Consider the following 18,608-nt stretch of genomic DNA (forward strand, 5'->3'; position numbering starts at 1 on the left):
GATTCTTTAAATTTAGACCTGGTTGCCTAAGAGGCACTTTAATTTTAACTTTGGTGCAAAGGGGGGGCAGCCCTTAAAGGGTTAATTTAAGGGGATACGTGTGTTTCTGGTTGCTGGCTGGAATGAATGGGCTGGATTGTGGTGGCCTGTCATTGTCAAGCTAACATGCATCCTCCATGTGTATCTATGGCATTTCTGAGCTGTTAAATCTTTTCAAGGAGAAAAGTGAAAGTGTTTATGTGGTTTAATCTTTTCACTAAAAATGTAATTGTTGGGGGGTAAAAATACAGTTTTTAATAGCTACTCTTGTTTCTTATTGATTTATTATACTGTTAAACCACCAAATGGAAAATACTTGCTTCACCTTTGTGGAAGACTTCCATGTAGATTCCGAACGTGGAGTCTTGAGTAAGATGTTGAGAAGAATATGTCGAGAAAGGGCAATGTGTTGTATAACAACATGATTTGGGATTCAGAAACTGGAGGAGATGTAGTCTCTCGAGAATATTTGTGCTTGCTTTGTTACCTGTGTGCTCTCCCCTGCCCCACTGGTGATTTCTTAACTTTAAACCAGGGCTGGCAGATTTACAATAAAGAATTCGTCTATAAATCAGGGAAGAAGTAGTGGAAAAGAGGGCTTTCCAATATTCCCCTTGAATTATATTTCTAAGTATTTATCTTCTTGCTATGAAAACTAAATCCCCATTACCACTGTGGAGCCTGGATTAATTCGGAGCTAGAGAAACCTGCACAGAGTACATCATGGTTGACTTTATTTTATGTACAAATTTTCTATCTTTGCCTTTGTGCTTTTGTCTTCTCAAGCAAACCATTACTAATAAAAATCAGAAATCCAGTGTTTTAGGGGTCAGAGCTGAGTATAGATCTGAAAAGAAATACATTTGTAAATAAAAAACCTGTATAGTTTAACGACCAACCAAATAGTGCTTACGGCATTCAGTAAGGGTGTGTAAAAGCTTTAGAAGCATCTTCCAAAAAACCATGCACCCTTTGCGTGGTCTTTTTGGGAGGCGTGTTCCTTTAGATACTCAAAATGTGCTGTTGTACTTCTTCTCTTACCAAGCTTATCATCTACCTCTCCTAACACACTGTGTTTTCCAGAGCTTGAGGAAAAGATTTAGAGCTGAATCAGATACTCCTCTCATCTTTGTCGAGATGGGTAGCAATTGCTGTAACTGCAGGTAGGTCATTGTGTCTGTGAGCATTGCCCATTGTAAATGAAAATGAGACTTCCACCATTCACATAGGCCTTTAGATTGATTCTCCCAGGTCCTAAAATAAACCCTGGAGTAACAGAACATGTGATCTGGTGGCACAGCAACACTTTGGAAGGAGCTGTTGCCTGAAAGAAGCTGGACCACTAATAAAATAAAATAAGCTCTTAAGATTTTTTGTTCCTATTCCTACCTAAGGTAAGTAGTTACTATAAGTTGTATCCTTCTCTTGGCTGTTCAGTGGCCTGTGTGAAAGTTTCTAATGCTTTACCATTAAGTCTGTTTCAGTTCCATAAGGTCTATATTTCTAATTCACCAGCAGCCTAAATAGTTCTGGTAAAGACTAAAGATTAAATGGCCCATGAAATTCAAAGACCCCTGTCACCTATAGAAGAGATCATCCTAAATAATACTTCAGCGTCGTCTGTGGGATAAATTTCTACAGCTATTGAGAATCTGTTACAAAAATAGAGCAACGCCATGTGTAGTTAGCAGTGGTTTATAATGCAAGAGGAAGAAAAAATAAAGGCTGAAAGTTGAAAGCTTTGAATCAAATATATATAATGTGTGTTAGAAATTATTTTATGAAAGACATACTGAGTGCCTGGGCAATGAGGGGAATGTATGATTTGGATTACTTTAAGATCAGTCCTTCAGCTTTCCTTTTGGTCTCTTGCCCCCTAAAGGACTGTGTGGCAGAGCTGACAGCAAAAAAGACTGCCCCACACTGGGACCGGCAGAAACCAACAGTGCAGTAAGAACAATTTCTGGAGGTTTAAGAAATCTTCAGTTGTATTCCGTCTCTACAAAAGAGGGAGTCCTTAGTGAGTAAGCATCTCTTCTTCACTGTTACTCATCAGTAACAAAGTGTTCCAAAGCTTAGTTGTTAATAAAGAGCTTTTAAGAAGCTTTGTTAAAACTGAAAAATAGTTGTTTTAGGTGTAAGAATAACAGGAGCACTAAAGTGTTGCACAGTTGCTGCCTTGGTGGGATATTTGCTGAAAGCAGTTGATTTTTAAAGCAACTGACAGCAGTATGGTATATACATCTAGCCTCAGCATCGATCTGTTCAACACTCGAATGAAACCGGACCTATTTGTTACTCAGTGCTGCAGTCAAAGGTGCGTGTTGTATGCAGGGCAAATCCTTCCCTGTTCACAGCATCAAAATGAAATAAAATTTATTTTTTAATTTCTTTTAGGTGAAATGTTTTTATTTATTATATTTCACGTTCTGCTGCAGAGGAGCGTTAAGGATCCTGTCAGTTAGGCCTGGATGAATAATTTCAATAAACTTGGGCAATATGAATGGGGTTTTTAAGGGTGTAAAAATGTGTCAAATGTTGGTAATCAGGGGCCAGAGATGGGTGTTTGCTGGACAGACTTTTTCCTTGCAGCCTCAGGTGTAGCATGAACAGTTTGCTGTAGTGCTTGCATCCTGCAATTTTTTTATCCTGTGTATCTGTGACTTCTTCAGAGCAGCAGTAAATAGGTCACTGGATTGCTGTGGTTCTTCCAGATCTGCCTTAGACTCACTGTGTAAATACAGCAAGTCTATACAGACACTTCGCACTACCGTTTCCCTTAAACCTCCTCGTTACTGATGCTTTTCACAGTTTTACAAATATAAGTGTTGTATAAGAGGGAGGAGCATTGTTATTACTTACCAAGGTAAGAGAGGAGCTTGGATCTATTCCCTGTCAGTCTGTCGTAGGTTCCTATACAAAGACAGAAAAGATATCACCTACTGTCTTCTAAGCTCTGCTTTCATTTTCTTTGCAGCTGATTTGCCCTAAGCAGAATTCCTGCAGTATGTTATAAACAACCTGGCTAGTTTTCTTTGTAGCCTGAAGCACTTCAATTTTGGGGATTGTTTATTTTGGAAAAGAGAAAAAAAATTTTTTTGAAGCTTTATAACCTGGCCTGCTTACAAGCTGCCTCATGTATCAGCATGAAATAGTTAAATGCACAGAGCTTTTTGCTGTGTGGACGTTTTCCAGGTTAACTCTCCTTGCAACTAAATGCTAATCTGTGACCAGAGGCCTGTGAAACTCAGAAAGTAAACTTTTAGCCTTTGTTTAACAGTTACAATACTAACTCCAACCCACATGTGCACTGATGCATCTATACTTTTCTTTAGTTTTTCACCTTAGATGATTATTGCTGCCCTTCTCTGATGGAGTTACAAACACAGCAGTCCCTATAGGGTCAGAAGATGATCCTGTGTGTACCCTCCATGGGACCAGCTGGAGACACTTACTCAGTGTATAGCAGGCGTGCTCTCCCCATGTGTTGTGCCTGTCATTGCTGCACAGCACTTGAGCTCTTTGGAGTCCCCCAGAGAAAAAGGCCCTTTACCCACTCTGCGAGTAACACGGGTGGTTAATAACTTTTTTGTTTTCCCCCAAGGCTCTAAAACACTTCTGATGAACCTCGTTAAATTTAAGTTGGTTGAGCTGAATCCTAAGGTTACATCTGTGTTCCGAGTTGAGACTCTTACAATATTAGGGACCCATTTAGCTAGGTTTATGTTTGAATAGGTATTTAATAATGTTCTTGGCTTAACTGTTAGGGTTTTAGCCCCAAGCGAAGTTAGTTCCCTGTGTTTTACTTGCACTGCACACCACTTCTATATAGCTAATTTCAAATTTCGGAAGACACAAATCATAATTAAGTTACTCAAGCATGCAGAGTTTGTTGTTTACACCATAGTCCACATGTTGTCACATAAAACACATTCCCATTTTGCAGTGAGGTGAAAGTAATTTTACTACTCTTCTCAGATATGACCGTAACTCAGTGCTCTCCTGATGCCTGCAATGTTCCAGCTGATGGAAGAAACAAGGATGATTGTTCTGAAAATATCTTTCCTCAAATGAGGGGAATTTTCTGAGATGAGCATGGGTAATGTAAGTTCATGTCAAGGCTTGATGTAGAGAACACCAGAATAAGAACATGGCTCCAAAACTTTGCTCTCTAGGGGTTTTGTTTTAAGCTGCCACAAGAGCTCAAAAGTTGCTTTTGTTTCCTCCTCTTAGTCTGTTCCTCAGTGAAGCTAAATGCATAATTGTGGTCCAAGACTGCAGAGCAACTTGTGACTGGAACTGAAACATAGCTTGATCGTGTCTCAATTGGAAACAGGAGCCCTGTGTTCAACTACAGTAGCAAGGAAACATGGCACTGAAACTAGTCCTCGTCTTTATAGTGTAGGGTAAGACCCTAATGGTCTCACTGATGGCTTGGGGGTTTGGGTTTGGTGGGATTTTAACTGTGGGATGGAAAGTTTCCGTGATTCCAGAGGAAGGGTGCTGCTTCAGAAGAGAGCAGCTTTGGATGTTATTATGTACATACATTTGTCCCATGAAGCAGGAGAACGCATGAAGTTATTTGATCAGGGAATGACATAGAAGCTTGTGTTGCTGCGGACTATGCACTGTAATCCATTTTCAGCCTTACCTGTGACCTCCTAATCAGAGGGCGCAGTGTAGATGGCATTGAACGTGATTGGAATGGACAGTGGTAGCCAAGCATTTTCCTTCAGTCTTTTGTCATGTATCTCAAGTGCCTGGAGCAGACACGCATTAACTATGTGTCACCTCATCGATGTCTGCAGTTAATGCCTCAAGTGTGTGCCTGATGCCTGGTCACAGCTAGGCATGGAGTTTTCTCATGCAAGTAGAACAGTTCACAACATAGTCTGTACTCTTATTTTATGGTTTATTTTTAATGGCTAGATTCTGTTATATCTCGGGGGGGGTGAGGAGGAAGATAGGGGCAGGTCAGGAATGGATGAATTTCTGTAGGTGGAAGCATGAGAGGAGGATTTTGCCTCACTGTTGTATTCTCATAAGCTTCTCTGAGCCTGGAGAAAGATGGTAATTGAACTAGACAGAATCTTAAGCTTTTGACTTGCCTCGCCAGCAGCACCAGACTTCACAGTCTCCCTCTAAAAGGAACTGTGCTGCATGCTGGTTCTGTAGCATGCTTAGCTGCTTGTACCATATGGGCATACAGCAGAGCCTTTTGTTTTAGTCTGGCCTTGACCTTGAGGTCACAGTCTTCTGAAACTAAATGGGACATTTGGACTTATTCTGGCTAGTGTAGCTACATGATCATTTTTACTTGATTTTTTTTTTTTCCCTCCTCTCTAAATGTAGCAAAGTCTAGGTGTCAGAGGATTGGAGCAGTGCAGGGAATGAAATTAAATCTTTTCACTTTCAGTGCCATTGTCAAAAGGAGGAGGCAAGACCTAGATAACTGAGAAGTGTCTAGTTTAACTACATACCAGTAACAAACAGGAAGGGCTAGAATTTCTAAGGGTTTTGCAGACACCAAAACCAGCAGAGCTCTGATATGTACCTGCTCTAGTAAATAGTAGACTAGCATGGTAACACTGCAATGTATGCAAAGATTCATAGCTCATATCCTTCTACAGAAAACATCCTTTCCTCTGTCCTTAAGAGGTTTGAATAGAGAATTTGTCAGAAAAAGCACTGTGGTTTTAAGAACTGGTGAGATGGATCATAGAGAATGAGGTCTTTGACATAGTGAGGTCCCAGACCTGGTAGTGCTTACAGCTTAAAGTCAACAGCTTCAATTTGGCTCAGACAGAAGGAACATTAAAGTCAACTGTGTCAGGTTGCTGTAGAGCAAAGCCACAAAAATAACTGTGAAACACAAGTACTATTAGATATCACTTAGGGATCATAAGCAACATTCAATCTGCAGGATTGGGTAGTAACTTAGTTGAGGTTCAGCCACAATTAAATTAATTCTGTAATTCTAAAATGACACATACTGACATGTTTGCAGGAGAGGCTATGCTGCTTTTGTGATCTGATGGATAGTGTGTTCTGCCACCTGCATTGAAAGAAGAGGTCAGGTATGTTGTTTCTTCAGTTTTCTATCTTGACAGAGTGCAGAGAGTTGGTTCCTGTCCGGACATGAATAAATCTTTATGAAGGTTGTTACCACCGTTCTTGCTTACAGCTACTAAAAAGAGAGGGGGAGCCTTAAGGGGGGAAAGAGAGAGATTAAAGGGGAAAACCCAGTAGGTTATAAATGCATTTTTCTCTATGCTGGAGGTTAAATAATATTTTATGCATGTGACAGAGATACTGTGATTAAGGAGCTGTCAGGCAGAATGAGAGCTGGGCAGCAAAGGGAGCAGAGATGCTTGAGGGAAAAGGGTATAAGATGTTCTAATGCTAAACTCTCTTGTGCATATCTAGTGTATGATGTGTGCCTTTGTGTGCCTTTCACTATAAAAATGGCTATTCTACAGTTATTTAGGGTTTTTTTTCCCCTTCATTGCTCAAGTATCTTTTCTGTCTGAGATCTCTCACTGGTTACTAGTGACATAACTTTAGAAAATGGTCCAAAACTCTAATCTACGCTGCTACTTCAGGGTCTAGGATTAGGACTATAGAATGGCATATGATAATACTGTACAGAAATCGTGGCTTTAACAAATGGAAAAGATGTCACATTGTTCCATTTATCCTGTTTGCTCTGTTGGAGAAGAACTAGCTACTGTGCATCTTGCTCAGTTTGAGGACTCCTCGGTCATTGCAGAGCCTCTGGAATTTTAGCTGTCATCATACACCTCCTGAACAGGAATTGGTGAAAACTGGGCGCTCAGACTCATTTTTAGATCAGGTCAATAAATACTTGACCTCTCCTGAGTTGTATTTTAATGTAATGTTACACAGACACCAGTCATTCCCAGAGGCTCTTCCTCACGCTGCACGAAGCTGCCTGTGTAAGCTGAGCTTCAGACAGGATGATATGCCTGTCTCATCTCATAAGCTTTTTACTTACACTCAATGGGCAATGTATCACTGAAGCAGCAGTAAACATGGAGAAACGTGTGCTGTTAGAATGCAGCGCAAAGCGCTGTACTTCAGTCATTTAACACAGCATGGGATTTACAGCCTCCCCCTCCCCGCCCCGTTTCCTTTGCAGAAGGCAGTGTATCATTCCACTTACTCAGCTGGTCCACTTTTGACAGACACAGAAAAACAGTGGATAGGCCAGAAGGAGAAAAGGTAAGAAGTCTTACATCAGAGGCTCATTGTCCATACTGAAAACAAGAGAAAACGTGAAATGTTAAAAGGTGCAGCTGGAATGGAAATTCATGGCTGCTGAATGTTTGTCTAGGTAGTAGGATGGTCCTTGAGATCCTGTTGGGTCCAGCAGAAGTTGATCCCACACAATAAGTGGGCAAATAAAACATTTCTAGTGAGTTATTTTGTAAAGGTTATCTTCCTTCACTGGGTAGAAAAAAACATGGAGTTAACAATCTAATGGATTCATTAAAGCAGCACATGTTGGGATGGCGTAATTATTCTAAATCACTCAGATTCACTTACATGTATTAGGTAGGTCGGGGGGGGGACACACATCCTTACCTTCATGCTGGGTACAAACCATGGTGATGTTGGTTTTGCTGGGTACATGAGCCTTAGCTCTGAGTGTATATTTGTTTCCTGCTTTAAGACAATACAGCTCTTTGCTGCCTCCCTTTTAAGGTTAGTATGTTCATAACACCTACTCAGCCTGTACAAAAGCCACTGACTAGAATTCTGCTGTCTTCCTACCAGTGGTAGGTCAGTGGCTGAGTCAGTGGTAGAAACAAATCTCTGTTTATCTTCAGTACGTTCCCAGAACAGTATTCCACTTCTTTAACACAACCTTCCCACCCCAGGACAGTTTGCTGTCAGCATTTAACCTTCTTCCTATTGCAGAGCAGCAATGGAAAGCGGCATCTAGCTTTGAAAACAGAAGACAGACGTGTCCTTGTAGAAAGACTGTCTGCCTTGGAGCTCCCCACGGGGAGGCAATCGGCCCCTGATGTTGGCAAGGAGCTCTCACTCACTCGACAGCATTAATCAGGGCTGACTGTTCCTCTTAATCCTCTGATCCCTTCCATACGGACGAGAACACAGGCATTGCGTTTGCGTGTTATGCCCTTCTTCACTGAAAATAGGGCTGGCTCCCTGGCTTGCAGCAGGCAGTGATTAGATGGGTGGGCGATCAAAACATGATTAGCAAATCTGCAATTAGAGTGAAGGCCAGGAGGGCAGTGGCTTACTGCAAGGAAGGGTCATGACTGGTATCTGTCAGAATAGAAATAAATATGTGAAATGACAAAGGATTTAGCTGCACTCTTGTCTGATGAGATTCTAACTTACATAGCCAAGGCACTGCTAGGAAGAAGCTAGGAGCACTGGAATTTTAGAGAAAGAAAGAAAAAAAAAAAAAGGGGGGGGGGGGGGCTTTCCTCCTGGACCAGATAATTTTGAAAGGGACTTTTTAAAGCACCAGAGATAGTTTATGTAGGTAAAACACAGCCTCAGAAATTGGGACGTCTGCATCAATTCTAAATTTTGTCCCAGACACTTTTTGTGATTGATAATACAGGAACTTTGTCATTTTGTTCAGCAGCTAGAGAGTTAAGGTATTGATCATGCCTTGCAGAGGTTTGTGAAGCTTTTAATAGATCAGTGTGTGAAATACTTTGAGACTGTGGAAAATGTCTAGCCAAGCTGCAGACTGTTATTGCCAGATGTGATGAATTTGAGCAGGCCAGGAGTGGAGAGGACTTCATGTCAGATACTACAAATAGAGGAAGAACAACAGTTTGCTTGAAGCCAATTGCAAGACAAACAGTGGCATGTTTTTAGCTTATTTTTGTGGTCTTTAAAAAACCTATGTGATGTGAAAAATATGGCAACTAGAACTCTGTCTCGGAAGAACTGTTCAGTAAAATTGACCCCATTTTTCCATATCTACATAATAGTGTTCACATCAGCTACAGAGACAGCAAGATTGGGCCCATTTACAGCACCATGCAGTTCACTGTTTTCTCAGGAGTAGGAGGCACTTGCATGTAATGACATGAAATCTAATATTGCATGATGAAAATTCAAATTACAGCTTCAAGATGCAGGGAGATCTGGGAAACTTATAATCCATGGTCCAGATCCTGGAAATCAAATCACTGATACCAACTAATTTAACCAGGGTCTGTGCAAACAGAAAGACTTGTTCTTAGGACTCTGGCTGCAGCATTGGCACCAATTATACAGTCCCACTGAGTGTCCATTCAGCACACTGCACAATTAAGGGGAAGAAGTAGGTAGTTTGACTAGGGAGCTTTATGCACACTTGTGAAGAAAATTATGGACAGCTGTTTTTTAAGTCCAATCACAACCAGTAAGACTTCAGTAGTTAAAGCATATATGAGCTGGGTGACTTATGAATTAACCTTAGTAGTCTGATATTTGTGTGTTACAGAAGGATAGACAACTGAGTTAAGCTTGTGAGAATTCAAAACTGTTTCCAGTGGGTTGGGAATTTGAACCTAGGTTCTTAATGCCATTAAATCAGACCCTCTGCCTGAAACTCTGACCCAGCAAGCCAGCCTCAGATAGACTAATGTGTTTCTTTTTACAGGCCTATTGCATGACAGGCATTGCACAGCAGGATCTTAGTATTAATCTGGTAAATAGAATTGCATGGGCAATAAAAAGCCTTTACTCTAAATGCTTTCTGTATAGACAGTTAATGAACATAGTGACCTTTTTTAATTTGTTTTTTAAAGACCACTATTAAAAGATAGAAGCGGGCAAATGTTTTTAAATGCTCTGTTTTTAAAAGGCTGAGCTCTGGAGAAAATCTGCGCGATGTGGAGTGAAGAAGAAAAATGAGTTCTGACCCTCTATCTTTTGAGCCATCTGTTTTTTGAGTCTCAGTTGCTGCAGGACAGTTTTATTTCATTTACCTATGAACTGCCTACAATTAACCCTAACAGCGTCCTTTCCAATGTTTTTCATAAGCAAGTTTCTATGCTGACCTCTCCTTCAGTGTCCCTACATGAGAATGTCAATAGAATGAGTTTTGACAATGGGAAGACCAGTGCTGATTGTTTGTCCTATAGTGGTGGTGTGCCTGCTTGTCTTTGTTGTTATTGGATTTGGTCTGCTAATAGCATTCAAAGGAAAAGAGGAGGTACAGGTTTCCTTTTCTCCTGTGAATACGGTAGCATAGTAGTGTAACTTCAGCTTCCTAGACTGGTTACAAGGACTGGAAAGGAGTAGTACTGAAGAAAGAATCAAATATTGAATAATCTGTTTTTCTGGCATTTCACTGTTTCCAGTTCCCCATGCCCTACATAGGTTCTAAAGCTACTTCAAGCACAAGTCTGAAGACTAAACATTTGATGCAGATGAGTGATTGCTCTAAGAAGTGTTGCACATTTTCAGGAAAAAAAAAAAAATCTGTGATTAGGCAGGAAAGACACAAGGAGCTTTGCAGTCTGTGTGTCTGTAATTTTTTTAATACAGTTTAATAATGAAGCCATGAATACCAGAAAAAAAGTTAAACATAATAGCTTTCTTCTAGGCTGTACCCTTAAGAGTTGACAATCTTTACTCAAAATGCAAGAAAATACAGATAAATCTGGACATCGACTGAAAGGCAATGAACAGTCAAGTAGGGAGCGTAACAGGCTTGTGCTCTTGTGTAATGTTCTTGGTTCTGAGTATTTCTTATTGCACGCGGTATTTAAAATAGTATCAGACTTTGTGCTTCTCCAGATTCATTTGGAAATTGGGACTGGCTGTTTATGAGATAGATATATATATCTATATGGTCACTTAATAGGGAATTTATAAATGCTGCCTTTTTAATGAAAATGATAATACTCTGACTTTCTAGAGATGCTTTCATCCTAGGATCTTTAAGTACTTTATAAACAGTTAATGAAGTCTTACTACCTCCTTGTGGAATAGGCAAGTTGCATTAAATTGAGAGGATAAATGAGGCATAGAGAAATTAAGCGACTTGTCTGTGGGTAGAATGTCAGTGGTGTCATCAGGAAGAGAACATAGCAGCCCTGTCCTGTCTCAAAAATCTTACCTTTGCAAATACTTAGGACAAGAGCTCTATGCTCTCTGAATAGGTTAGTACACTTGGGTTCTAAGATCAGTTTTGGGGGGTGGTTGTGGTTTTTGGACTGTATAGGAAATAATAAAAGTCTTTGGAGAGCCCCTAGATAATTTTGGTCTACTAGTCAACCATTCAAAATAAAAAATATTCCAGATGGCGTTTTCAGGAAAGGCAGAGCAAGCTTTTTCAACACTAATATTTGCCTGCTGAGGCTTTATTTCTCTTCTTCCCCAAGGGACCTGAAGGCAGTGTAGTACAGTTGGGGGGGGGGGGAACCCCCAAAAAGGGAGGCAGGCACAGTTAAAGGCAATTTGCCATCATAAACAAGCCTCAGGTTTCCTTACTGGTAAAACTTGTACCAGAGAGCAGTAAGTAAGGAATGTCCACTGCTGTCTCTAGGAAGGAGCGAGTGACATTGAATTTTGTTGGGTGACACCCCTGTTTCCTGCACATACAACTGTGTTGCAGCCAGAGCCACTGGAGATCTGGACGCAAGGGATTTGGGGGACAGAGTGCTGAATGACCTTCTACTAACTTTCTACCCTACTGCAGGAAGACATAATATTTTGCTCCTTCTGTTCCTCTGTTCCCAAACAACCACTTACGGAAGGAAACTGTCGGATATCTTTCTTTCCACAGTGGGGCTTTTTTAGCCATAGCAGCATACAAGACCTAGTGGAGATTCAGATATGCTTTTAGAGAAAACTATAGAGAAACAGTAACTTGTTTTCAGAGGAACAATAATTTGTTCTGGAGGAAAAAAATCCGAATCTTTAAGGTGTCTGTGGAGTACATCTATACATATTTAATTTAGTCAAATCTGCCCACCTTACTGTCTTACAGTAGTAAGAGTGCTTTTTTTATTTTGTTCCTTAATATTTTTTCGAAATCTCTGGTAAGGGTTCATTTGTGGATGATCTGCAATTGTAAACCATCTTGGTTGACCCTTTGTAACTTTTTTTGCTAAATGTCATTGAGTTTCGTGGATGTCAGTGGGAGATTAAAGAACTTGGTAACAGTGAGCCTTTGAACAGCGGTGGTGATACTGCTGGAAGAGCTATGTGTGGCAGTACTAGTATAGTCCTTCTGGCCCTGCTGCTTCAGCCAGCGATTATAATGCTGGATACACAACTGGAGGCTTGTAATTTGGTTTCCTTTTAGAAGCCTCTGAGAGAGACTGCAGCCCAACAGGAGAGCATCTGCTTTTCTTTTTGCTGAAGAACACCGCTGGAACTTTTCTGTATAAACTCACTTAAAAACCAGTTGCTTGATTTTATTAATATGTAATAATTTGGCTTCTTTTACCTACAGAAAATTACTTATCTAAACAAAATGCAAGAATATTATCTAACAAAAGGGGAAAATAAAGAGTATAATTGTGTTAATTATCAGAATACCAGACATGTAATTAATATGCCACAGGAACAAAGAGCAAATGTACTAATAGCACATAATTGGACTTAAACTACACCCTTGGTAGAAGTCTCTGCAATGGAACTGTTGTGTTTGCGCTCCTTTTCAAATTAGCAATAAGGAATAAATTAACATCCATTTTGTTGCCCATACAAAGACGGAATCATATTGTGGGGCAGGGTAATGAATTCAGAGAATGCCTTTACATTCCCATATGGCTCTTAGGGAGGGGAATACTCATGCACATGGCTCTTCTCTTCTTCCTCGCAGGAAGGCAGGCAGAGAGAAGAGGAAAACCTCATTGTATGACCAGATGTTCACTGAATACCGTGATCCTAAACAATACCAAAAAAATGTGTAAGCTGAGTAATTTAAACATTGTCACCGGTACCTGGTGCAAATATTTGAGTTGGTTTATCCATCCATCCTTTTATACATGGTATGTTACTGTATTATGTTGTCAGATAAGGGAATAGGTAGGGTAGGGGCTAGTCACTGACTCAAAGGGACATCTGTGATAGAACTGGAAAGAAAACCTGTAATTCTTCACTCTTTTTTTTTCTTTCCCCCCCCCCCCTTCTTTCCCTCCCCTGTCCCCACAGCATAAATCACTAGTTCAGTTTTCTATGTAAATCAGGGAGTTAAAGCAGTTGTTAATGTGGGCATGGCCACTATGCGGCTCTTCAGAACAGGTTAGTACAGTACACGAAGAAACAACTTAGAACCACCGGAGTCCTTGTTTTTTTGTGGACACACGTTGTAGAAAGGCTCATCCAGAGCACCTAACTGTAATTCTTATTTTATTGAGTTAGAGGATGATTAGTAAAATAACTTATTCCTGATGCTGGTTCACTTTCTGTATTCTCTTCCTCTTTGTCTTTAGTGGTGTCTTGCTAAGCTTTACAAATAATTTATTTAATGCTCTTCAGAGGCCACAGTGGTTTCAGGGACTTAGGAGACCTCAATACCCCTTCAAGTAAGGACATAAATGTTTAAGAAACAGGTCCAGTTTCATTCAGACTCCATTTCTATTTATATAACATAGCTTAAAATAGCCATTGTGGTATTAGATGCAAAGACTTACGTTAATAAAGCCCAAATTTTATTGAGGTCCTTAAGTACTGCTTTTTAGCTAAGCACTGGAAAGCCAGTCTGTTCAAGGTATTTCAAGGTATTACAGTATTTCTTAATTCAAGGTATTTCAAGGTATTGCAGTACTTCTCAATTTCACCTACCCTCTTTGTGCCCTGCTTTCCTAACTATGCAAATGAAAAGCCTAGAAATTCTGTCTTATTCAATTGTAATGCACCTGTCATCACAATATCTAGACACCTGCCTTTCTACTTCACAGAAGTATTGTGAGAGTGCATTAATTAACGCTTGTAAAATGCTTGGAGATCCTAGGATGGAAGGTGCTAATGAGTTGTAAAATATTATAATGATGTTGCAGAATATTCAGTCTCTCTCTCTTTGTAAGGGAAGACTTGCTTCTTTCCTTCATTACTTTCATGTTTCTAGATGCCTATTTTGCAATAGAAAGTAAGTCTAAACAGGAAAAAAAGGATTAAACAAGGTAGAAAAATTGCTAATGCTGCTAGCTTTCTTGTGAGGAAGCTAGTTGTTTTGATGTACTTCTTTGCTTACTGAATTTTCTTTTTGTCTCTCTGATGAACCCATACTTCAATGGCTTGTTGAGAATTCTCTGAACGTTCAGAAATGTCAGGGGAGAAGATTTTCTTCTTCAGATTGCCAAGGCCTTCATTTGCATCCCCTAAATCAATTCTCACACATGATCAAAGCAGTTCTGGAGATTTTCAAGTGTGGGGAAAACCAGTCCTCTAATTCTTTCTCCTCTAATATATACAGTCAGGTTCCAAAGCATTAAAAAAAACCCAACCAGAAAACCACAACAACTTTGTCCAGCGAATCTGAGAACACGTGAATTTTATGCCTCTCTACGTTCAGAGGATTGCAACTGTGTATATTAGGGACAGCAAGGCTAGAGAAGATACAACAGGTCATCTATGTGTGTTTCCTCTTCAAGCTGGTAGGAGCATTGCTCTAGCATTTTATTGTGGAGTTTTCTTTTCAATGACCCAAAAGATGCTACTTCTACCTGTTGCCTTACAAGACTACTCTGTGGTTTCACAGATCTCATTGTGAAGAATTTTTTTTTGTATATTCACCTTGAATTATCTTTTTTTTTTTTTTAGAGTCATTATTGTTCATTCTTCCTGCTTGGCTTAGACTGATAAAGCCATATCAGAACCAAAGAATACTAGAAATCAAATTCCCGAAATATTTTGGGATTCTCCTATTGCTTTCTCTAGTGGGAATGCAAGGAGCTAGAGTGGAGCTGTAAGAAACGGCTCTGTTGTTGCCTTCATCTAATATTTTGCTTGGCTGTGCATGCAACTCCCTCATGAGCTTAATTACTGTATAGTCTCTATGGCAATTGGTCCCCTTTCAGAAGTGGTTTCAGGGCAACTGTGATAAACCTAATAAACGCTTAGCAGAGGAGGTAAAACTAGGTTCTGAGTTCTAACTTCCCATTAAAAGCAATCATAGTCTGGAAACAAACTAGTATGCCGACATTAATTGTACTGAGATGAAAATAAGCCCACACCTAGTTCTAGCCTCTCTAAAGACTGGACCATTTTCTCAACCCAGTTCTAGACTATTTGAAGTTTGGAACCTTTCCCTGTACCTCCCCTTCTGAACAAGGGTCCAAGTCTAATATCTAGAAGTAACGGTGAATATTCCACGTGTATTCAAAATCATTTATGATCCTGAGCTCTAACAGTCAGGTCCAGATCTGCTGTTGACTTAACTGAGCATTTCTCACTTTTCTCTATATTTATTTCTTCCTTTAAGTAGCAAGCAAAGACATTCATTTTTACCTATCACCTCATCTTTTCATTTCTGGCTGCTCAGCTCCATTCTGACAAGTGCAATAAATGTGTCCTCCTGGGTCCTTGCAAGCTGGGCATTAGTCACACTGTGCATTTCAAGGACATCAGTCCAATAATTTTTCAGCTGTAACAGAAAACATGTTCTGCCAGGAGCCATTTGTTCCAGTTTTGTTGCTTACCAATAAAATAGAAATCAATGGTTTTTTGGAGCTTGAGAAGCAGGTCAGAGAGTAGGAGGGAGATAGGTGGTAAAAATGAAGGTGCTGAAGTTCTCTGAGTTTCTCTGAAATAATGGCATGTGGCATTTCAGATACAGTGAGAATCTCTGTCAACTTGTGAAATGTAGTTACCGCTGGCAAGCAGTATAGCTATTGCTTAACAGCAAATAGGACTGGTGCATAACAGGTCTCACACTGGGCAATTTAAATCAAATTTAGTTTTGTGAAACAGAAGGTATTTGAGAGGATGTTGTATTTGCCATATTTTTAGATTAAGGGCTAATGGAACACCAGTGGTGATATGGATCAGAATTTCTTTTTTCTGTCTCCACCACAGGTGGAGTACCCATAATTATCTGTATCCTCAAGCAGTAAACTGCCAGTTCAAACCAGTTAGTCATCTAACTAAACAAAATCATTTAACTGATCTTAAAATACAGACTGAAGAATTATTGGCTTTACTGAATCAGTGCCTTAGTCACAACTGACTCGGAGGAGTTTTGCTTAGAGTGTGAAATGCAATCAATGCCTTCTTCCTTGGAAACTTCCCTGTTTCATCATGAGTGATTCAGCTAATTAATTAACCTGAGCTAGTAGTGTCATTGTGCAATAAATAAGGTTTACCTGGACATAGCATTTCTTCTCTTAAGAATATCTCTTCGTCCTAATTCTGCAGAATCAGAATAATTTAAATGGGTCCTGATGGTAACACTGAAGTCCCCTTCTTACTGTGGTCGATGGGAGTGTGCTTTCCACTGCTATAATGCATGGTATAGCCCAAGCGGACTGCAGAGCAAATTTTGCTCTTTAAACTGTCTTCTCTGCCACACCTGATGAACCTAGGTTGTTCTCCAGTTTAAAGGTAATAATAATTGATTTTCCAGAAAATGTTTTAGAGGATGTGTATATATTTCCATACCAGCTAGCTGCTGACTTACAAGCCCTCTTCAAATATTTTTATATTGACATTCAAGCTCTGTACATATTTATATTCCTAATCAAAACACAGTATTTGGGCAAATAGATTTGTGTTATATCATGTATTCATCAATGGGCAATCATCTTTTAACTGATGATGTCTTGCCTTGCACATCTTTACTAATGGGGTGGTTCTTACTCATGCATTAAGTTAGCAAGACTAGTTTGAGAGTCATACTGAGCTGGACAGTCCTACTCTCCATACAAAAAAAACCCCATCATGTAGCACACTGTCAGCTGAAGCTGTGTTGGCAGAATGTAAAGACTCAGCTATCTGGCAACAGATGGGCTACAGGCTTCTTCTGACATGATCTGCCATCCAGCATATGTTAGACAGGCTGAGAAATCAAGGGGGTTTAGACTGAGGCTTTAGCTTTGTTTAAAAAAAGAAAGATGTCTTAGCTCTTGATAGAGCTGGCGGCCTACAGCACACAGTCAATGAAATAAATGGGGACTAACTTGGTTTTTTGGTTAAGGGACAGCTCCATAGCACAGGATAGTAATTGGGGTATTGTTCATTGTGTTGGACCACGGTGTATTTCTCTTCAAATTCCTTTTTTGCTCTGCACACACTCATATTAGTAAATATGCTTAAGATTAACAGCAAGTAAAGATGGTTGGTTTTGAGGATGGAAGAAGCCGTTGGGTGGGCAGAACAGTTTGCCTTTTGATATTGAAATGCACTGGCTTGCTGCAGACCAGATTCCATCAACTTGCTGAGACCTTAGTGACTGATCAAGGGCAGTATGTTGGCTTCTCACCTTTGGTTGGCTGGTCCCCCCATCTTGAGTTGGGGGTAAACAGGTAGTCAGCAGGGAAGGTGACAGTACTGGGCTTGCCTTGGGAGGGAGGGGAAGGTTCTTCCAGAACAGATCAATCTTGGTATTTAAATTGCATAGTGTTTTAAAATAAAGAAATACCATATCTCTAGGATCTTGAACATTCTGGACTTTATTTTTATTTCACTGTGGGAGTGAAATGGCTAATAGGTACAAAGCATGAGTAGTCATATCTAATTATAAAATAAGTTGGTTGCATTTTATTTGTCAAAACTCTGATCATAGTAAGGTATTTTTTCTTCTGTTGAAGCATTTTCTAATTGACATTTTTGACCAAAGAGCAAATAACTTTTCTATTACAGGACAGGTTCTGTGCAACTTAATTATTCCTATGAAACTTCTTGATTTAGATAGTACTTGTGAATTTTTCCGAACAGAACTAATAGACTTTTGCCTTGATAAAAGTCAGTGAAACTACAAAGGTTTCTCACTCTGCAGAGTGTTTGTCTAAACTGTGAGCGCTGCTGTTCCTCCATTTGGGCAGGGTTAATGCTACGTCACAGGACAATCATTCTCTGCAGCACGGGTACCTGGGGATGAGCACCAAGGAGAAAACCCCTAGGTCTACAAGCATTAACTCGGAAAGGCACGACGGTGCTCTAAGGTGCGTTTTATGTTTAAAGCAGACACATTTCCACAGGATTGCGGATTTAGAGCTACGAAAACATAGCAAGGAGGCACGCTATTTGTGTTGTGGTGCTCGTTGCAGGCAGGTGTTGGCAGTTTGTTCCTTCCAGGTGTGGTTCGGAGCCCAGCAGATGACCAGGGTTTGCTCCCAGTGCCGTGCTGTGCCAGGCTTGGTGGTGGTGGCCTTGCCCTCCTTGGCGTCAGTGCTGGGTTAGGTAAAAAACCAGCTTTTTTGCCGAGAAGACCTGTGGGATATTAAGGGGAACGCGTTTACACAGCTTTGTATGGGTTTTAGCCCTAAAATGTTGGGGTTTTAATCAGCATTTACTTCAATCAGCTGTGTGAGGCTCCAGTGGGGCAGCAGCTGGGCCCCGATTCCTAACTGCCCGCAGCTGCAGCAACGCAGGTCCCTTCAGCTTCTGCAAATGAAACAAAA

General features: G+C 40.3%; 1 protein-coding gene across 1 annotated transcript in view; it reads left to right on the forward strand.

The window, feature by feature from the left end:
• Positions 1 to 13,271: 13,271 nt before the first annotated feature.
• Positions 13,272 to 18,608, forward strand: part of CLSTN1 (calsyntenin 1) — a 46,426-nt gene continuing 41,089 nt past the window's right edge. Inside the window, exon 1 of the mRNA XM_010577527.1 lies at positions 13,272 to 13,290. Within this exon, the coding sequence (XP_010575829.1) occupies positions 13,272 to 13,290 (19 nt within the window). The remainder of the gene's footprint in view (positions 13,291 to 18,608) is intronic.

The sequence above is a fragment of the Haliaeetus leucocephalus genome, unplaced genomic scaffold, assembly GCF_000737465.1.
Source record: "Haliaeetus leucocephalus isolate CR32 unplaced genomic scaffold, Haliaeetus_leucocephalus-4.0 Scaffold556, whole genome shotgun sequence".
NCBI lineage: Eukaryota > Metazoa > Chordata > Aves > Accipitriformes > Accipitridae > Haliaeetus > Haliaeetus leucocephalus.